The 23,117-nt window shown below is 39.2% G+C and overlaps 1 protein-coding gene across 1 annotated transcript in view; it reads left to right on the top strand.

Moving 5' to 3' along the window:
- Positions 1-9,887: 9,887 nt before the first annotated feature.
- The window catches only part of LOC122660185 (probable ubiquitin-like-specific protease 2B), an 88,034-nt gene continuing 74,804 nt past the window's right edge, over positions 9,888-23,117 (top strand). The window contains exons 1-5 of the mRNA XM_043855385.1: positions 9,888-10,029; positions 10,068-10,100; positions 10,379-10,597; positions 20,137-20,186; positions 20,741-20,781. Of these exons, the coding sequence (XP_043711320.1) occupies positions 10,416-10,597; positions 20,137-20,186; positions 20,741-20,781 (273 nt within the window). The 5' untranslated portion in view covers positions 9,888-10,029; positions 10,068-10,100; positions 10,379-10,415. The remainder of the gene's footprint in view (positions 10,030-10,067; positions 10,101-10,378; positions 10,598-20,136; positions 20,187-20,740; positions 20,782-23,117) is intronic.

The raw sequence follows: 23,117 nt of genomic DNA, 5'->3' as shown, positions 1-23,117 counted from the left end.
AAAATCAGGGACAGCAGTCCCAAAACACCATTGGGATTTAGAGGAGAAACATTCAGGGGTTGAGAATCCAACTGCGTCTCGTCATAAACATGTTAGGGGTGCGAAGTCTTGTATTCCGTCACTTGTTTTAGTGGGCTGACTATGAAGGGTCATTAAGAGATCGTAGGGCCCTTGAGGCCTCAAGGCCTGGAGGAATTGACCCACCTTACATGTTAACGTTTATCTTTATCTTCGTTAGTAGCGCCTAAGCAAGCTAGTGGGTTCATGACTTCATGGTGGTGGTTCGGGGAAATAGGCAGTTCTGGAGGAATTTTTTTTATGATATATGGGTATTTTGGTAAACCACTGTATAGGGTTTTCACTATAAATTTGTAGCGAAGTTTCTTTCTCTATAATTGATGTGAGAGAGGTGTGAGAACGAGAGACTATAACCCAATTCTCCATTGATAGCGAAGCAAATCTCATCACACCGTGGACATAGGCAATCTTGCCGAACCACGTAATTAATCTTCATGTTTGCATTGTGATTATTTGTTTGTGATCTTCATTTTTTTTTCTTACATTGTTTTAGATTCTCGTTTCTTTCTACAAAACATAAACAATAAGAGGTCCAATAAGAAACCTAGATCCTCCCCAACGCGCATCCAACAGCTTGGAGCATTTGGGCACGCACTCCGAGTTCCTCTAGTCGTAGGATCCACGTTGGTGAGAATTTCTTTCCTCCAATAAGAGCTAAGTTAAAAGTTTCGCTTGTATGATAGATCCTATCACCAATTTGGCTCTCTTCAAACCGTGACGGGAATGAACGGTCCAACCCTACAAAATAAGGGGGGTTTTGGTCATTTTACATGTGGGACCCAAATACATATTTAGTAAAACACATATTTTTGTTGAGACACAAACATGTCTCTTCTGCTTATATAAAACCTTGACACGAGTAGTGAAGGTTGGAAGCCCCATACTCAACGAGTCCAGACGAATCTCCAAGGATTTACTCACACCATAGAAACAATCAGCAGGCACAAACATGTCCACAAACATGTCTCTTCTTGTTTAAAATCTTGACACACTTTGGTTTCTGTTTTGAAATGCCCGACCATGGCCAGTTCTCAAAAATATCAATTCTACGATCGAGAAACATTGGCATGTGAGTATGTGACTACTAGTTACGTTGCAGCATATGAATCTGCAATGTTGTGAACTTGTAATCTAATAGGATCTACAGATAAGCAATCGACCTGTTCTTATTCCATCAATCAACAGGTGACTGATGAACCCGTACGTGTAATTCATAAATTAATGGAGTGGATGAGCGGAGTAGTGACTTGCTTTAATTACTATTTTTCGTTCGATGTGAGCAGTGGAAAATTATCGCCCCCACTACTGGGGAACGGTCAAGTGCGCATCATGCGGTTGGGACACCGTCCATGCGTGCACACATGGGTGGTGTCTAACCGTGTGATGGCATTTGACCGCCCCCAGTACTGGGGGCAATAAAGATCCGGTTAATGTTAAGGGGCATCAAAATTACATCGAAACTGTGAAACCGTTTACTAAATGGTTTGATAGTAACCGCACATTTGAAGTGAAATTAATCTCAACCGCTGAATGATGAACCTAGATGACCATCTCCATCAACAATGTGCTTCAGGAGACCGATCGAGAAAAGAAAATCAAAAGCTAAGTTCATTGTTACCCGTTAATGCTTATTTTGGAGAGAGGAAGAAGGCATTTTCTCCGAGAGCAGGTTTACTGAGCTCGAGTACAAATTGCTTGGACGACATTTTTACGATCCTTGTTGGCCTGACCAGTGTTGTTGGCACTGGTAGAAGTGGGATTAGGACCGCCAAATGGAAGATTCAGAGGTAATGATTGAGGAGGTTAACTAGTATCAAGGGGTAACTAAGGTCGTCATGGTTGAGCACCTTACCTGGAATTGTGAACTGAGGACGTGTTTGCCTAATTGCCCTGTAGAGAACAACCTCAATGTTCCTTTTTTTTTTTTTTTTTTCCCTCCTGTTTCCCTTTCCTCTATTTAGAAAACTTCAGTCTCGTCCCTAAATCTAATTGGGTTAATAAACGAAAAATACTAGTCACTGATGTCCATGGTTTTGGTGCTCACCATATTTTGAAATCTGCAAAAAGGTCTCTTCGGCTCTTTGGATATCTGCAATCATTTCTACGTTATCTTCATCAAAGTCCAGTACAATTTCAGTTTGAGACGGTTTCTCAAAATTTCTAACTGATAAAATCCCATCCACTGGATCGAGCAAAAGATTCTAATGAGAAAATCATCACATGAACCGATTGATTCTGCGTCTGAATCTAAAGAAAATAAATCTTTTTCATCCAGGAACTTAGCTTATGTACCGACATGCATTTTCCTTACTCTAGAAATGAACTTTAGAACCAACTGAATGTTCCTTTCTAGAGAGCTAGTCTTGAGTCACAGTTTCAGGCTATGTTTCCGTTGGTCTACGGTCAGTGGAATTCTCCACTATAAATCTTCTTAAACAGTTTCCGCTTCTGAATTAAGTTTCAGAAGATGACGAGAACCCTCTGTTTGTTATTAAAGGATTCATAATTTGAATCCGCATATTGTGATCAACAAATCCCTAAACCCGTCAGAAACCCAGGGGATGAGTCATTATGGATGTTTATCAAAAAGAAAAAAAAAAAAAAAAGAGTCGAGGGATCCTTATCCCTCTCAATTATACTGTCCGTACTTGACCTCAAGTACATCTCATAGAGGGAGGTGGACTCTACTGTTAAATGTACTTGAGCTTGAGGTCAAATACGGGCAGTGTAATTGAGAGGATAAAAATTCATCGAAATTGGGATGTGATTCACGGAGATGACCTCCTATCAACGTCAAAGCTGGGTTGTCACCGTCCAAGTCGGTCTCGGTTAAAATGAGAAAAGTGTTTCAACGATTCAGATTATATATGGTTATATCCACGACTATCTATGAAGAACGGTCTGCGAAAATTATTCTCTCGTACGTACAACGACTTAAGTTTAAATCGAAATGAACCATTTAAACAGTTGATAAACCGTTTGTTGCTAAATTTTTAAACAATGAGAGCCAAATACATTAGTGTAATAGTATTTAATGTTTCTATGAATATTTTGGCTTCTCTGTGAGTTAAAATCATGTCCTTTTTAATGTGGCCTGTTGAGTACATTCAACAAACATTAAATTTGATGTAAAATAGGCAAACCGTTTATAAACCAAGTATCTAAGACCGTGATCGAATCCATTTAGTGTCAATAAGCCGAAACTGTTTACAAAAAGGGTTTTGGTTTCAGTAATTGAAACCGTTTAATAAACGATTCTGTTATGGTTTCACCTAAAAATCCTTGCACCGAACCAAACTGAATTGATTACATCGAAATCGAACCGTTTAACACCCTTAGACTTTATCCTAGGAGAGAGAGAGAGTATCATCTGTTCCTTCCACTTTTCCAATTAAAGTTTCGATAATACTTCTCTATCCTCCCCAAGACCCCAACATCACGTGACTCCACTTGTCATCACAAGCTTCCCTACTTAACTTGGGATTTGGATTCTCTATGGTCGGGGAGTTCAGATCTGCTACCCACACGGGGACGGGTGGGAACAGATCTGAACCCTCCATGGGAGTGTGGGACCCACACCCCATGGAGGGGTCAGATCTGTCCCCACCCGTCCCCATGTGAGTAGCTGATCAGGATCCGATCGAGTAGGTAGCAGCCATTGTGTTGCCTACATCCAGACAGGGGTGTGGAACCCACCCAAGCAAGATATTCGGACAGTGGATAAGACGATCATTTCGCCCGTCTAGGTGTGGACTGCACAATGACAGGTCGGCTGCCCAGCTGTACGTAGAGGAGCCAAACCCCTTAACTTGGGCACATTGCAAAGACCAAAATAAGGATCTTTGTGTGGTATAGAGATTAGATAATTTCATATCCGATTTTTTTTTCTTCTTTATTTTATTTTCCCAACAGGATCTTGATTTTTAGTAGAAATAGGGCCAAGAGTCAGATCTCAAGCTTCAGTGGCTTAATGGGCAACACGTGTATTATTTTTAGGGGTTTTTTGTATGAATATGTGTGTGTGGATTTATATTTTCTAATTTCTCCTGCCTGTTAAAATAAAAAAAATAATAATAAATATTTGAAAATTGATTTCTAAGCATGGAAAGAGAATGTATTTAGTGGGTTCATTTCGATCGCAATATGAACCGGAAAAGAGGAAGAAAAAACGTAAGAAACCAACGGGTAGACCAGGGAAGGGAGGAGGTTCAGGATTTGTTGGGACCAATTTTGATGCCCATAAAAATTCTATCACAGATGGAAATTGTGGGAAGAGAGTTTCGGTGACAGTCTCTTTAAGGGATTTCAGCTAGTATGAATGTTCCTTGGGCAGTCGTTAGTAATTTTATTGTTGTTAGAAGCTAGGGGAAAATGGGGTGGGGGGCGGGGGGGGGGGGGGGGGAAGGTGGGATAGAGAGGTATTATAAATACATTAAATTGGAGAAGAGGAAGGAATAGTTGATGCTCTCTCCACTGTAGCCTTATTAAAGTGGAAAGCCTATTTTTCAACGTTGACGATAATTGGACGCGGATAGATATCAACAACTCTCTTACCAAGGGTCCGTCTCCCTACCATCCTTGTAAGACACATAAAATTGGCCAATGAAAGTGTGTAACATCATTGAAAACCTCGAACATGTCTTCTTGGGACTCATTGGCTCCATTCACTATCATATGGGTTTTCGTGGTGCCTTGGGATGTCTTTCCCGAATAGGATCTTTATCGCCTACAGATCCCTACCCAGCACAATTCTTACAGTTTTCTAACACGGGGGATAAAATCATCATTCCAACTTCTGATCGAACACTCTGTTCGAATGAGGTCCACCCCCCTCTTATTAGAGGACTGTAGGAACTGTACCGAACAAGAAATCTTAGACAATAAAAATTGTCCCGAATATACCCGCAACGCCACAGTAGGGAGTACGTCCAACTGCGAAGCCATGACTCCATGAGCATACGTGATACAAGCTGAAGCCCCAAGGTGACACAACTCCTGCACTGCAGTATAGATTCTTACCCATGCAGAGATAATGTAAGCGAGATAAAAAAGAAAGGAGTTCCTCCCAAAAGGAAGCCCGGTCAACACTCAACATGGAAAGGAGGGGAATAAATGCCAATAACAGTGAAAGGCTTATTCAACTTAGGATCCTCTAGCCCTTTGTTTTTTTGGGTAGAAACTTAGGATCCTCTAGTAAGATATCAATAAAACGAGAACCACGAAAAGTATCTAATACTAAAATGGATTGAATTTCTATTTGGATGGATTTAATGGACACACATGTTAGATTTAAAATATATTTTATTTTATTTTAAGTTTCAAAATTTTTTGATTGCTTTGTTATGGTGTGGGACCCATGTGATCAAAGAAGTAATTCTAAAGGTTGTAACATTCTATGGGTACCCTAAAGTCTATTCATGGTCACTATCATGAGTGGAAAGGTGGGTCAAGGATATTGAATGAGATTGATTTCTCAATTCATGGCCATAGGTGATGTCTCTCCCTTTATGGGTATTAAGGCCTTTATGGTCCTTAGTGGAGAATGACCATTTTATGGGGTTTTAAGGCCTTTATGGTCTTAGTGGAGAATGAATGAATTTTAAGGTCATTCATGACCTTTAGTGGGGAATGACCATGAATTTAGAATTAACCTCCAATTCATGTCTATATTCATGCCCATAAATCTTATTCTTCAATTTGGTCATAAGTGGATGGTTATTCTTGAGAATTCCAAGGGAATGCAATGATTGGTCTTGGGCCTATATAAACCCAACCAATTGCTTTGTAAGAGATATCTTTGGATACATGTTCATGCTCATACTTAGCAATCACTAGGAGTATTATTCTCTCTCTCTCTCTTTTCTTCTAAGTGTGTTAGAGGGTTGCTGTGTTGAAGCTCTTGGTTCCTTCAAGGGACTAGAAGGACTGCTTCATCTTCTAGTTGGAGGTTGTTTTATCTTGGGGTAGTGGTGCAGAACACTCCTTGGCAGTAGGAGGCATCAATTACCTTAAAGGCAGCACCACAAGTGTGACTCAACCTCAAGCTTGTTCAAGTTGTTGCGGGTGTGGTTCTACATCAAATTCAAGCTTTGGTCTTCTCATTTCAGCCAAAGGTCAAGCCTAGTTTCTACTGCTTAATCTATTGTATTGCAATTCGTGTTGTTTCAATTATTTGTAAGGAATTGTAATACAATTACCCAACAAGCATACATCAATATATATATCCAACACATCTAATGGATCAATGGCCATGAGTAAGGACTTGGCTCTTGTGCAGCCGTGAAAACCACCCCAAATATTGGTGGAGGTGGTCATTTCACCTGTGGGGCCCACTTTTGAAATGATTAATTTACCTTTGTTGTCGGTGTTGCACATGTGCAGCTCCCGCTACGGTTGCACAAGATCTTTTTTCCATGATTAAAGGTTTGTTTTCATCATTTTTTTTGTAAGAATGGTTCAGTTTCATCATCAATCCAAATCCTCTACTTTCGCCTGCCCCTATTGCCGTGTGCGTTTCATACACAATAAGGTGCGCAAAGACCGCCTTACCCCTACTCGAGAGCCTTGCCCGAGCGGGGGTAAGGCGATCTTTACACGCCTTACTGTGTATGGGGCGCACACGACAGTAGGGGCGGGCGGAAGTAGAGGATCCGGATCCGTTTCACCATAGGTGAAGGAAAACTCGATCTTTTTTTGATAATATTTTTGGCCCAAGAATTAGCATCTCTTAGTTTCATTTCTCTCTCTCCTCCCTATGAAATGACTTCTCTACCCTGTATTGATTGAATATGGAGATATTGATGGGCTATGGGTCACCCACGTTCATGGTTTGAGGTATCGGATCGGATCAGCAGATATTGGTCGGATCGGATCTACCAATATTGGCTGGATCGGATCGGTATCGATTAAGGCCGATCCCGAGATTTGGTCGATACAACAAGGTTTGATTGGATCATTGATTGGATCGCCCAACTCGGTTGGATCGGTCATTCTGATCCAATCCTTGACCGATCCAACTGAATATTTTTTTATTTTTCAAAGTTTTTAAGTTTTTTTTTAGTTTTTTATATTATCTTGACCGATACCGACCGATACTGACAGATACCAACCGATTTTGACCGATCCGTTCCAATAATATCGACTGATCTGATCCCAAGATCACAACACCCACCAACTCTGGCTAATACATGATCCAATCCATAAAAAATGATTTTGAGAGGTTTTTTGACTGATTCTGATCGATTTGAACCAATCCACTTCGGATCCAAAAAGATTTCGACCATGACCGATCCTAAGTCCAATACCTGGATTTTGAACTTTGCCCATGTTACGAGCAAGAAATGCTGGGCCATTCCTTGGTTGGAAAAGTGTGGCGATATCTTAAATTATAAATTATTTCCCATGGAGACTTCATCTGCTTACGCCTTACGGTCCCCACTTGACTTCCCCATTTTAGACAAAGGGAACACGGCAACCTACAAAATCATCGTACAGAGGTTGCCCTTATTCCACAGACATAGTTGGTAACAGCAGTGAAGTCATAAACCTCGCTCTCCTTGCTCCTTTGTTTGGCTTAGGGAGACTGTCATAGGCTAATAGATAGCCCACAGGAATAATCCAATGCTGCCGCGTATTCCTTATAATGTTCAGAGATTTGTTGAGATGTCACGCTTTGCATTCAGATCCGTACGATAGGCCCTACTCTAATCGATTCATCCTTTTATTTTATTTCTTTTGGTAGGACGATTTATCATGTTATCGACCCCGTATGAGGTAATTACCATATCAAGATAATTAGGTCTTATTTCTCGCACGAGAAGTTGCCAGGAAAATAAACAATAATTGCTCCCGCATTGGTGGCTGCTTGGCTACGTACGGAAAATAAACTGTTTACAAAAAAATATTTTTGTAATTTGAATATTCATAGTATTCATTTCTTGTCAGGGTTTTAGTAATCCAGCCATCGAGGTATCCGTATCGGTTCGTATCGGTCATGTTTATCCCTCTTTTAAAAAAATAAAAGTTAAAATTTTAGTACATTCGTACTTTTATCCATATCGATCAGGAATCGGTCTCCATTGATAGTGATATAAATAGATCGATCAGACTTCAGTTCTTCAAACCACATTTCTTATGGGCCAGGGTTTTAAGATTTGGAATAGGGTTTGAGTCAAATCCATTCTTGCCGCTTTGAATCGCAATCCATGCGACATTTCTAAGGTTCAAGTAGAATCCCACTGATTACTCATTGATTTCCTTCTACTCGTAATAAAATTGAATCCAAAAAGAGTTCGGTGTAAAACAACCAACTTGATACTGATAGCCATTGGTCTGATCAATTTTGATCTATTATCCATTTTTTTTTATGATCCCTAAAGTGTGCGGTCTCTATTCATGCCGCCTAAAAATGATCGCCTTGCCCTCATGGAATTTCTATCTTTCCATGGGGGCATGGTAGTCATTTCCAGGAGGTACGATGGTGTTTGTGTCTAGACGTGGGAGCCACTCTAGGCATGAGACCGATTAACGTATTGTCACCATATATTTTATTGGGTATTTTTTGTTGTTGTTGTTGTTGTTGTCTTCTCCGTCTCGGTCCAAAGACTCCAAACGGTCAGTCTTGATCGGTCTTATCAATTTGATCCAATCCGTTTGGATATATGTTCTACCGGTTTATAAAAGTCAAACCAATGCTGAATCAATAAAGAGTTTGATCGATTCCGGTTTAATCTAATCAATGTTGGATGATTAAATCGGTTTGGTCTCATTCTTCATACACTTGTTTTTTTTACTATGATAACTTCGACCCAAAAAAAAAGAAGGAAAAAGACATAAAAGTTCCCATGATCTCAGTTTATTGTTGCTCTTTCACATGGGTTTTTATTGTTAGTTTTTATATTTTAATCCTATGGTATAATGTCAAATATACCAATTATCATATCACTATTGATGCGGCATGGGAGATTTTTCACAGACAATGTGGCTCCTTTCTCGAGACATAGAAGCGTGTGAAATTACAATCCACCTTGTGAAATAAAAAAATTGAAAAGTACGGTGTGGTCATTGAGGGAGCAGAAGTAATTTTACATAATCATGTGTCTAGACGAAGGGACTGTGCACCGCACGCGATCAGGTTGCATTCTTTTCCCTAATATCATGGTTTTAAGAATTGGGAATGACACCGGTCCCTATTCTCATCGTTCCTAATCGTTCCTTTCTGAATCGGATTGATCGATTCTTAGTCATTTTCTTTATAAATCATCTTGAATTGAATCAATTCATGGACCGATTCCCAATTCAAAATTTCACCATAAAATAGCTTAGATTCCCAGTCGTTGCTTTCTGAATCAATCTGATTTTTAGTCATTTTCTTTATAAACCATCTTGAATCAATTTTCAATTCCTAAATCAATTCAATTTTGACCATAAAATAACTTAGATTCCCGATTCCTAAACTGATTCATTCATATACCGAGTGTAAAAAAACTTTGCCTAATATTGTTGCTCATTGGATCGTGATGGTGCTGGGGCCACGCGAAGCATGACAAGTGACGAGGACGACACGTTCACGATGCCACATTTTTTGGGTTGTTTACTTGACTTGGAGTCTCGGATTTGTTTTTTTATATTTTCTCAGCTACACTCTTTTTCCACCGGATGTGAATGGACTGGAAATAAAGGAAGAGAGAGAGAGAGAGAGAGACTTTTATTTTTTCTTGCTATTTGCTATAAAAAGGAATTTTCTTTTCTTGGTAAGTCTTCCTCACTCTCACACACACACACACATCACACACACCCACACAGCCAGTCTCTCTCTCTCTTCTCTATTCGTTGGTTGGTGGGTTTTTGCTGGTGGTGTAATCGGCAATACCGCCGGAACACAGAACAAAACCAGACAGGTAAAGTGGTAAACGAGGTAAACGGGCCAAACTCCGTCTTTCTCTGTGCAGTGTTTTAAATTTTTTTTTTTTCTATAAGAATCTGTGCAGTGCTTGTTTTACACTTTCGATGAACTCGTATTGGTGGGTATTTCAGGGTTCCCTTCACTTAAATCAAAAATGTTTTTTTTTTCCCCCTTTCTTTTCGTTTTCTTTCGCTTTTTCAAAGGTAGGGTTTCTGATTTCTTCCAGATTCTTCGCTTAATTAGGAAAAATACCGTTCTTTTTTTATCTGAACCCATCTTTTTAAACTTTTTTTTCCTTTCCTTCTATACCTATATCATATCGAAGATCTCATTCCAAATTTTTTTCTGCTTTTGTGAATCAACATGTTTAGGTTTGATTTGTTTCATTTTATGCAGAGATTAGTGTGATTGGTGAAGAAAAAAAAAAAAAAAAATGGCGAGAGAGAAAATTCAGATCAAGAAGATCGATAACGCCACGGCGAGACAGGTAACTTTCTCGAAGAGAAGAAGAGGGCTTTTTAAGAAGGCTGAGGAACTCTCCATCCTCTGTGATGCTGAGGTCGCTCTCATCATCTTCTCCTCCACTGGAAAGCTCTTCGAATACGCTAGCTCAAGGTTCCACTCTTTCTCTCTCTCTCTTTCTGTCAAATGCATGTGTTGTGTCATGGTATGTCGCCATTAGAGGTTAAGGAGAGCTTTTAAGTTCACGAGAAACTTGAGTTTCTCTCCATCGGAGGTTTAGGTGAAGATCTTGAGGAAAAGAAAGCAAATCAGAAAAAAAACAAATGGTATGGAACATCAGTGCACCGAAATCTACGTTATCTACTCTCTCTTCTATGTTGGCTCGTATATAGAAATATCTGGAGTCTATCACTTAAGACTCTTTCCTTTTTTTTGCTGCTTTTTTTTTGTTTTCCTGATAAATCGCAACTACTTAGTTCGCAGACTTCGAAGTAAGTCGTTCTAGCCGATAGAGTTAAGAGTCCTGCTTGGTAGGGTGGAAATATCATTTCATGATTTCATCCAGTAGGTTAGCCTTAGTAGTTAGTACCCTAAAAAAAAAAAGGAGTGATTGAGAGACATTATCGTACAAACCTAAAGGTAGGCTACTAAATTGCAAATAAAAATTAAAAATAATTCCACCTGAATCCCAAATCTTGTTGGAGTAAGTCCGAAGTTGCTTCCATTGATGGCCAATGGATATGAATCGAATGTTATGCCTACAAGCTCGTTAGTCCAACAATGCTTGAAAAACCTGATGAAAATCCCGTATAGACCCGGGACAGTCAATCTATGTTGAATAAATCTTTTTCTATCCACCCTTGTTTTAAGTTGTAAAACAGAGGAGGATATTTTCGTATAGATCCGAGACGGTCGATTTCCTTCGTTATACCTGGCTCTAATACCATTAGTTATGTGCAAAGCTAATCTAAAATAAAATAAGAAAAATAGAGAAATAATAGAGAGACACATAATGAGAGAGAGAGAGAGAATAGGGATTGCTTCATGGACAAAAAGCAAGGCAATCTGGCTTATTGGGAGGTAGCCGACATCTTCTCTTAAGAGATAGCATCTAGAGATAAATTTGGGATTTAATTCAAGATACCTCCATTCATCATACATAAAACTATTTAAATGATATAATTCAGAGAACTACTAATAATTACCCACTTCACAGTCCTACAACTTCTTTCCATTACACTTACTCGTGCATAACTCCTTAACCTCCTAAAACACTCTACGTAATATTCTCCAAGAATAACTGAATTACACCTCATACCCCATAACCGAATTACACCCCATAACCATAACATTCCCTCCCCCCTGAAATCATCATTGTCCTCAAGGACAATAAAATAAAGAAAATAAGAGTCCATCAGAATCCCATATCTTAATAAGGCAAAACCCAAATAATGAAACAAAAAGAACATGATTGTCTTGAGTGATGATTATCTCCCCAAATATTGAAGCAAAAAGAACAGGATTGTCTTGATCAATGACTATCTCACGACATATAGACATTATTGTACGGAATGACAACACCTTCTTTTGTAATATCTTCTTCATAGGCTTTTTGAAAGTCGCAACACATGATCGACATTCCTTGGAATTTCTTTTCTTCTTTGTTGGTGCTACTTCAATTTGTAGTAGCTCACTTGCATTGGCTACCATCTCTTCCCGTGGTTTATTCATATCTGGATCGTTAGCTAACATACGGGATTCCAGGTTATCAAAGATCTTGGTAAGCTTTTGCGTAATTTGAGTAAGCTTCTCAATGATTTATTGTTGCCCTTTGTGAAGTGAACTTACTCTTCCATTTTTTCGATCCTTTGATCCATCTCTAGCTTTAATACCAAGTTGTTATGTGCACAGATAATCTAAGGAGAAAATAATAAAAAAATAAAAAAATAATATGAAGGGAGAGAGAGAGAGTAGGGATTGCTTTACGGACGAAGCAAGGGCGTATGGCTTATTGGGAGGCAACCGACCTCTTCTTAGATAAGTCAAAGAGATAATTTAGGATTCAACAAATCAAAGTCTATTATTCATTACGTAAGTTGCATTTAAATAGGAATACATCAAATGATAACTACCCACAAATTAAGTATCCCACTTCTATAGTAACTCCCATGAATTCACTAACAACTCCTAATAATCAATCCCACTTTGAGATTCATTTATCAACATATTTTTTTCTTTAATTTGAACTCATTTCTATAATTCCTTTAGTTGCTTTAATAGGTGCAATTGCTATGGCACGTCAGTGATTCAGTTAAAAAAAATACTTAGAACTAGAAATCCAAATAAATCAAAATTAATAAGAAATTAGTTTTCTTATTCCATCTAAATTTACTTCAATTCTATTTTGAAAATTTTCACATATAGAATGAAAATGAAAATGTTTTTAGTTCAATCTATTTACTTAACACCTACTGTCACACCCCCATCCCGACAAGGGATAAAATATAATAAAAAGGGTATGACTAGGATGCTTACCAACATCCTAAACCGCCTCCAGGATCATGACGGGCGTACCTCACAGTCATATAAATGAGAATCAGATCAATTATCAGAATAGCGGAAGACTTATAATAAATATTGTTGATCCTCATTTAGGGAATAACTACAATGGTAATAAATACATAAGGTGGATTATCCTTGAATTTAAAAGTTAATACAATTGAAATTGTTTGATAAATACAGAGAAAGGAATGAAACATACATCAAAAAATATAATATCAAAAGCACAAGGAGTATAGATAAGCATCAATGGTCGTAGATAAACTTTCGCATCAACATCTCTTACCGAGTCCTTCATCATCCACCGGTACCATACAACCTGCATCACAATCTAAAAGAAGGGTTCCCCGAAAGGTGAGCTTCCACTATCCCAATGAGCAGGAAATTGAATCCACACACACACAATAAATATGAGACTGCAAACCGAACCTGATGAGCAAACATCCTTGACGTCCCATACCACCAATGATGATTCACACATCAGACCCGATTTACAGTCATGCAACAAACACAATAATATGATATGTAATATGAATAATGATGATGATTATGATGATGAGATGTAATGTATGTATGGATGCTATGCTGTATAGAGTAATGGAATTGTATCCCTGGTACCGGAACACACCCTCAATCCCCAACGATACAATACTATTAATCTAGGACATAGTAAGGCTATATCCCTGGTACCGGAACACACCCTCGATCCCCAACGATATACCCCTAACTACGTCAGTGGAAGCATGCCGATCCCAGAACACACCATTGGTCTCCCAGCAAGCCTCCGATAATCTCAACCACGGTACCAGAACTTACCCTTGATCCCCGGACTGGATTATCAGTAAGGTGATACGGCGTAGAAACTTACACATCTACCTTTCGTATCCCTGATTATGATGATGAGATGTAATGTATGCATAGATGCTATGTTGTGTAGAGTAATTGAATTGTATCCCTGGTACCAGAACACACCCTCGATCCCCAACGATACAACACCATTAATCTATGATATAGTAAGGCTATATCCCTGGTACCGAAACACACCTACGATCCCCAATGATATACCCCTAACTACGTCAGTGGAAGCCTGTCGGTCCCAGAACACACCATTGGTCTCCCAACAAGCCTCCGATAATCTCAACCATGGTACCAGAACTTACCCTTGATCCCCGGGCTGGATTATCAATAAGGTGATACGGCGTAGGAACTTACACATCTACCTTCCGTATCCCTTTAACACAAATATCAAATCAAATATGCAACATGCTATATAAAACTATCGTATCGAGAGGTATTTCGGGTGCATTAACATCCCATACCATCTAGTACCCGGGTACCAGCACGACACGACACATGACAGGCCAAATATAATATATGAAGAAAGACATTAAACAAACCACAGTATCATCTCATACACTTCCAACCATATTTGTAACACATAGTCATCAATTATCACACACATGAACACATTCATAGATAAACAGTATAAACATGTATTTATGCATGAAGTGCATCACATAACATGAATGCATCAAGCACAACATTTAATCATAGAAATACTCAAAATAAAACAAGATCCAATCCCCACTCACAATATAGTTTGCGTCCCATTGATTTGATTCGTCGTTCGATGACCGCTAAATGCTTCTCCTCACATAATTAATAAAGCCTAGGATAATGTAGAAGAGTGTTAGAAAGGGTGGGGGAAAGTCCCTTAGGGGAAACTCCATAAATTACATAGCCTGCAGGCCTTTAGGGTAGCACGGATGCAAGCACGGTTGTAGGCAGGGCCTTGCATCCGCCCTTGCTTTCGATCAAGGCATGATACAGTTTTGAAGGTGTTCTTTAACCTAATTTGTCCCACTTTGATCTTTAAGTCCCAAGGACAAGGGAAGGGTGTCCTAGGATCTACTAGGGCCTGGTTACATCATTAAATTTATTGGGTCTAGAGAACTCAAGGGATTGAACTCCCAAAGGTCACATTCTAGGGTTTTAAGTAATGAAACCCAAACTAAGCAATAAGGTTGCAAGGAGGGGTTTTAGGGTTGTACTTAGAGGCAAGGCCTTACTAATGAGGTCCAACATTGAACCAAGGTCACCCCTTAGGTTCCAAGTGGAACCTCAAGGTCCAACCTTAATTTCCAAAGTTTCCCAACCCAAAACCAATGAGGGAAAGGGGGTTTAAGGGCATTAAAGGTAGATCTTGGTACTATAATAAATCAATTAATTAGTATGATTAGGGGCAGCTTAGGTTGTAATTAAACCCCCATTAAACTCTAATAAGTTCTACTCCAATAGCCACGAAGTAGGCAAGGTCACCGACATATAACTTAAATTCTAAAGTTACTGTCTAAACACATCAGTCAGGTTTGAATCTATTTTTGAGGATCACACACTCATATTGGGTCCAAGGTTTCTTCATAGTAATTGTAGCCCTTTGAGTCTAGTTTATAACGCAAGTTTAATCATATCAATGTAATATGCGTAGACCAAGTTATGGTCAAAACAGTGGGTCAAGGTCAAATATCAGCAGTTCTGGGAACGGGCGGTTTTATGGGTGATTTCTCAAAGAGCATGAAACCGTATGTAAAATCAACTTTAACAAAGAGCTTCTTAAGAGATGGTCTCAGGGTGGTTGCAGGGGTGGTTTCTCGTAGGTCTTAAAATCACAGGTAAAACCACCTGCTTCCAAACTCTAAAATCAAAGGATTCTTCACCAAGGTTTCCATTTCCAAGTAGATTGGAGGAAAGAAAACATCAAGAAGGCTTTCTGGGCACATTAGGATCCTAAGACCCCATTAGGCCTATGCAACCCATTGATTCAATAAAGAAAAGCAAGGAGAACCTCATTTAGGGCATAATAAGGTAGAAACCCTATATCTATTGATGGGGATGGGATTGGGAGCTTTGAGGTTAGCCAATGGAGTCAAATAGCTCCACAAAATCAAGGCCATGAGTTTCCATCGATCCTTGGATCTCAAGACAACCCTAGACCGATTTCTCTACCATCTCCCAACCCCAAAACCCAAAATGAAGAAGGAAGAGGGCCTTAAAGACTTACCTACCTCAAGGAAATAGCACCCACGTTGAAGCTCCAAGAAGCAAGATCCTCAAGCCTCCCTATCAAGCTGCTCCACCCTTCTTCCTCCCTTTTCTCCTTCCTCTTTCTCTCCTCTTTCTCTCCTCCACGATTTAGGTTGGATGGAGAAGTAATGAGGGATGAGTGTTCTCTCCCCCTTTAGACTTAATTGTAAAAATGAGTCTTGGATCTTTTAAGTCAAATGGGTCAAGAGGTAATGGGTCGACCCATGGTCTTATTTAGGGTAAAGGAATGGGTTAACCCATCTTTGGGTCAAATAGAGTCAAATGGGCCCTCAAGTTAAATGGGCCTCTTAACTAAATGGGCCTGCCCACAGGTTTCAAATAGAAAAGAACCCACTTGGGGATGGGTCCATCCACTATGGGATTATAAACCCATCACACGCTTCCTTAAATAAGTGGGACCCATAAATAGAATATTCCCTACACCATTAAAATAGCTCGGACGGTTCAAACCTTGACCCGCACTTTGAGAACATCGAAGGAAAGGGTAAATAAATAAAATTAAGGGCTAAAACTTACTTTTCAGCCATCATGGTTTGTTCCCCATGACCCCAACAGTCTTACCACAGTAGTGTCAAGCTCATCACTGAACGAAGTGTCCAAGTGAGGCGACGCTCCGAGGTACTCTTCACTTCCAGGACTAGTACTTGGAGGAAAATCAACGAAGTTGCCATCAACGAATTTCCCCCACCGGAGGTTGAGGAACCTTTCCTCCACAGGTAAGCCCGTACTGTGGTCAATGATTTTGCAGTTAGGTTTGACCACCAGTGAGAACAGCTCACCAGCATATATGGCAGCGGTAATCACACATCACGGGAATAAAATAATAATTAATTATACTCCGGGGGTGCGGGTATAACACCTACCTTTGTTCTCTGTGAAATTGGTTAATAGAAGTTATTAGTGAATGCCTAGAAATTACTCTAGAAGTGAGATACTTAATTAGTGGGTAGTTATCATTTGATGTATTCCTATTTAAATGCAACTTACGTAACGAAGAATAGACTTTGATTTGTTAGAAAATCTTAAATTATCTCTTGGACTTATCCGAGAAGAGGTTGGCTACCTCCCAATACGCCAGACGTCATTGCTTCGTTCAAAAAGCAATCCCTACTCTCTCTCCATTCCTATTATTTATCTTTTTCTTATTTAATTTTTAAAATATCTTCGCACGTACCAAATGGTATCAGAGCCAGGCACGATGAAGGAAATTGATCGTCCCCAGTTTGTACGAGAATATGCTCTTTTGTTTAACGGCTTAAGACAAGGGTGAATGGAAAAGATTTGTTCAACAAAGAGATTGACTGTCCTAAGTCCGTATGAGATTTTCATCAGGGTTTTCAAGCATGGTTGGACCGAGTTTGTGGACGTAACATCCGATTCATATCTATTGGCCATCAGAGGAAGCAACTTGGGACTTACTCCAATAAGATTTGGGATCTATGTGGCATTAGTTTTAATTTTTATTTGCAATTTAGTGGTCTTGAGGACAAGACCAAATTTATGAGGGATGGGTTGTTACTTGCACACACATAGAGGGACCATTATTGATAGTGTTTCGTCAAGAAACCGTCATGGGGATCCTCTGGGGAGTAGCCTGCACAAAGAAACAAAGTAAGCAAGGGAGAGCTGGTCTTCTCCGACGGGGGACTCTCCGATACCTAAATCAGGTCTCTTTAGCAGCAGATAAAGTACCAAAATTCAAGATGGTCGTTGTGTTCTATACATGATATAGTGTGGACTGTAGGTAGAGGTGGTGGTGGAGAATCCCGTTTATTGAGTCTTCTATTCATGGTAGGAGATTTTCTGGCAGAATCCCTTTGGGAAAGTGTTTCCCTAGTTAGTAGGAATCGTGAGTTCCCAAATCGCCGCTCCTCATGGGGATATGGTTTCCTTGTTCGACTGCAGTACTAACTGACTGCAATATATTAGGATGATGATAGGCCGTCTCCCTCTCCCACAAGGTGGATAACATCCTTATGTAACTAAATCTCTTGTTCCAGACTATTTGATGCGTAAGTGGGTTTGACCTGATGGGCTTTATCCATCAGATTGTCCATGACAATGATGTCATGACGCGCTACCATTAGGTGGCTATATTTAGGTATATCAAGTAGTTATATTTTATGTTAGATATATTATAGAAAGTTATCCGATAATGAGAGAAGTTAGACTTGTTATTAGGAGTTATTAGTGAATGTATGCGAGTTTTTTTTTTTTTTTTGGTCAAGTTGCCTGAGAGTTACTGTACACCCTTGCTTTCTCATTCTCTCTACCTCTCTTTCTATTATTTATCTCATTTTCTTATTTTATTTTCATATTATTTCTCTCCTTCTTACTTTATTTTTAGATTAACTGTACGCGTAACATGGGGTGAGGTGGGGTGAAGTGGGAGAGAGTGAGAAGGGGAGTAGGAGGGGGTGTTGCAGGCTTGCAACGAATGATTCAATGGCTTTTGAGAGGGGTTAGGCTTTCGCAGGTAGCGTTCTCCTTCCCTTAAAAAATAACGGTAGAAGGTTTTTGGTTGTGTTCGTCCATAGTAACTATTCTGAACGTGCATCCAGAAGATCCAAACTCGTTACATTCCTCGTTTTGTCACGAAATTAACATTGTAGATTTTGACCAACGCTTCTCACACAAGAGCTACTAACTGGTGCTTTATAGTAGGGTTAAATACGCATATACCCCCCCCCCCCCCCAAAAAAAAATAAAAATGTACCCAATATTCCTCATGCACCCCTAAGGTTCTAACAATTCCACATGCACCCCTTGAAAATTCCACGTACACCCCCATACTTCTCAACCTAAAGCCATTTAAGTCCACTTAGATGGTCTTCTCAATGGCTGGAACAGTCACAATAACACAACAACAACCAGGGATCGATCAGGGTAGGGAGAAAAGGGAAAGAGAGGATAGAAGAAGAGAAGGGGTATAGGGGAATGGGCCTCTCACTCTGGGTCTCTCACCCATAGCTATCTCAGCTGTTGCAGCAGAGGAGGAGCTCCTATACACAACGGCTAAAGTGGCCTCAATATTCTTTTCTCTAATCTAACTTTTCATTAAAAATTGATGCCTTTTAATAGGCAGAATTATAATAGAGTTTCCAAAAATAAACTAAACAAAAATAGAAACTTAATAAGATAGAAACTACTAAATCCTATCTAAAGAGAAGTTGGCTAAAATAAAATTATTTGGCTTTATACTTCAGCCACAAATTAGAAACTAAAAATTATGGAAAATTTTAAATTAGAAACTACTTAATTGCACCAATCCTAGTTGACTGGTCAAAGGAGAATCTTCACAAAATCCTGGAGCATATTTGGCTTTAACATTGTTCATGTGAACAGTGACGCGATGTTTTAGCCTTCAACTTGGGTCTTCTAGCCCAGGAAGGGGCCTGGCCTGGTCCATCTCTGGCCCATAAATGGACCCATAAAGGGGCCTGGTCCGATGGACCTTCGTGTGTCTCTTTCTCTGGCCAGATTCTACATCAAAACTAAAGAATCAGGAGGGGCTTTGAATAATATGAAGAGAATAGTGTCTTAATTGCAATTATGAAAAATTGTCTTCTTCCTATTGATTACCCAGCACCCACGGTAGACTAGATTTGGTTTTTTAGTGAAGAAACTCTACCAAGTTAAACTAGTTTGGATTGAAATCTCGGGTGAACTCATAAATCAAGGTCCTCACAATTGCACCCAATCGCCGGCCAAATTGTCTACCCTACAAAGAGTATTTAGTAAGGTCTTCACAATTGCACCCAATCCCAGGCCAAATTGTCTACCCAAGAAAGAGTATTTAGTCTCTGAAATCATACCTGGCGGTAGAAGGAAAACCAGGTCTGAAATCGGTTCTGTAACTCACAAATCCAGCAAGCTTTTGAAGCCATATTGCACAGTTAGGTCTGCCCCTAGGATACCAGCATACAAAGTACGAAAGTAAAAGAATGAAGGATGAGGGAGATTGATTGAATCTCTCTCAGCCCCACTGGTTCAGCAGTAGTTGGAGTGATTTCAGATGATGATGAAAGCATGAAGGGGAGTTTTCCATCAACCTCTTACGATATTGTGGAAAATGAAGGTTAATAACTTGTCGTTTTGTGCTATTTGAGATTGTTGCCTTAATTTTTTTAATATCTCGTCGCTTTGTGCCTTTTGAGATTGTTGCTTCAAGATTTTGTTTTGATGGTCATCTAACTTCAGAAGTGAGGTTTCTTGGCATTTTGGTATCTATGGACTAAATTTTTTGGGTGAAGTAACACTAAATTCATTAATATCTTCGATGCAGTATTTTGGATTTTAGCTTGGAATGGCTGACAAGTTTAGATAATTCTTAATATTATCTACAATAGTATATCATCCAACAGATACCACGATAGAAAATGACCTCAAGGAGTCTAATACATTAGAGTTATGAACTAATTATATTTTACACATGCACGAAAAATGTTTTTACAAAATTTGATTTTTTTATATGAGGTTAATATTTGAGGCACCAGCCGTGAAATTTTGGAAAACCAAAATTAACTTTATAACTAAAGTTGTTGTACCTGTTCATTATTTTTTTTTTTCTTTCCTGCTTGGCTGTTTCCATCATTCTAACTGTGGCTTATACAGAACAATGCTATTTCTTAGGGGAACCAGCATCAGATCATTGTTACAGCGGTTGCCCAATGGTAAGATTTTCCTTGCTTTTTCATTTGAAAAATTATTGGAGGCATATTTTGAAAAAAAATGAAAAGTGAGAAAAGAAAAAAGAATAAGAGATGAGGATAATTTATGAGGTCCCAAATAGAAAGTTCTAGAGATCCAAATAGAATTTTCCATGTCGTCTTGCCTCACGACCTCTGATCACTATTCAACCTCTATTTTTGGTAATATATGCCCTATAAAGTTATGCTCTCTCTCTCTCTCTCTCTTGTGGATAGTGATAATTTTTATTGAGTTAGAGCAGAAGATACACAGGGAGGCCCAAAATCTGGAGGAGAAGCACGATTTACAAGGCTTGAAGTGGTGGAAGTTTATATTCTTCTAAATGTGAAATTTTAGGGGAAAGGAAGAGAAATGCAAAGACAGCTAGTCCATAGGGGTTGTGTTTCAACTTTCAAGTTTATGTTGGACTTGGTAAAATTTGGTTTATATTATCCTCTCCCTCCAAGTCTATGCACCAAGTCTATGCATCTCGCTTTATATATATCCTAGCAATTCGGGCTCGATTATTTCTTCAGTCTGAATGTTATTATTGCTCCCCCTTGCTAATGAACCTTACCCGTATTTTCAACTCTTAAATCTAGTTGATTGGTCATATTGTTATTCTTTACCTTTTACATCCCTGTTGTTGACCCTATTAGCAACCCTCTAATTCAAAGGGTTATATCTTGGGCTGGAAGCTTTTAGGGCTACGTGGTTTCTCTAAAGCTTCTGCATTGCAGGGGCTCCATATTACCTAAATTCATCCCGAACTATAGTGAACAATAAGGGCGATAAAGGGATGTTTTTAGTTTTTAGTTTTTTTTTTTTTGGAAAAACCTTGTCTCTGTGAATCATGACTGAAAATGAGCCAGAGGAACTGCTGCCTTTGAATCCACTTCCCTCATGGGCACTGAGTATATTCTCGATAGGGGAGTCTCAATTAAAGTTTCCTCAGAATTTTCTGTTGTGGGAAACTGGGAATTAGGTTAGCTGGATATATACAAAGGATATAGTTCCTTGATTCCGTCTATTTAATGGGCATAAAAAGAGCTTACCTGAATGCAACAATTGCTTAACTTGTCACCTAAGTATGAAGACAGCTGGGTCAGCCACTGAAATCCTACCCCACCGCCCATCGGACCATTAACTTGGGCTCAGTTGACCATGCCTTATGCGAGCGTTCATCCCAACCCAAATTTCATACCTATTTCATATCTATAGTACTCTTTAATAAAAGGTGTGAAAGCATATGCTGTTAGCTTGTCATTAAGGCAGCCTGCAATATTCTCAAAGGAAAGGGAGAAAGAAAGAAGTCGTGGTGTTGCAGTGGCTTTAGAATGGCTGGATAAACATGATAGGCTTTGGAAATTGATGCCCAAAAGATGGGCTTAGATTTGGGTCCAAACAAGGCCATCGTTGGTAGTTATTTTGCTAATAATTTAGTTGGGGATTATTTAATTTCTCAGGGTTATTCTTGTAATTTTATTCTTTTAAAATATATCAAATGCTATCTGTTAAGAGTTGTGGGGCCCATTATTAGTCATAGGATTAGTTTGGTGTGAGTAGTTGGCTATGTTAGGTTGTTTATTTAACTTAGACTTGTTTAGGAAAAGTCAAATAGACTTCTTGTTTCTGGTTTTATATTAAGGCATGTAACCCCCAATTGTTTGGGATTTTGGATATGTTGCATAATATATATTTTTTGGGTAAGAGAACGATGAGAGTGCGCACAGAAGCATTGGTTTGGATGGGATTTTCAATTTCACTGGGCCTGAGTGGTCTTTTTGTGCGCTCCTGTGTCTAGGAGCAGGAACTACGTGACTGGTTACCGTTCTTTTTCCCATTTTTTATTTTTGTGAATAGGTGTGTGCTGTGAGAACTCCTCTACTCCTCTCGACCTCTTTTCTTTCGTTTCCTTCCTTTTTTTTTCTTCTCTACTAGCAGATTGTTTTCTCTATTCTTCTTCCATCAATCTGAGACTTTCTCTCTTGGTAGAACTTAGTTGCTCCCTGTATCATCCCCTCATTTCTCTCTTTCTCCCTCCCTGCGACACTCTGTTTTCCCTTCTCTGTTGGACTACCGTAGGTACTGAAACATGGATATTCTGCTGTCTGGTCCTCCGTATCAGGTCAACCATATATTCTATATTCTGTTAATAAGGAATCAAGCATTTGACCTGTTTCTGAAACCTAGTAATTTACTGTCCTGTTTCTGGTCATCTGGTAATGTAGTCCTAGATAGGTAGGAGACCTACTAGGAGCCAGACTACCAGGACCTGTAGAACTGCTGGTTTGATGGAGGCAGAATTGAGATTTTTAGG

Source organism: Telopea speciosissima, chromosome 4 (assembly GCF_018873765.1).
Source record: "Telopea speciosissima isolate NSW1024214 ecotype Mountain lineage chromosome 4, Tspe_v1, whole genome shotgun sequence".
Taxonomy (NCBI): domain Eukaryota; kingdom Viridiplantae; phylum Streptophyta; class Magnoliopsida; order Proteales; family Proteaceae; genus Telopea; species Telopea speciosissima.
Note: the sequence above shows the minus strand (reverse complement) of the source record. Positions and strands in the feature narration are given on the sequence as shown.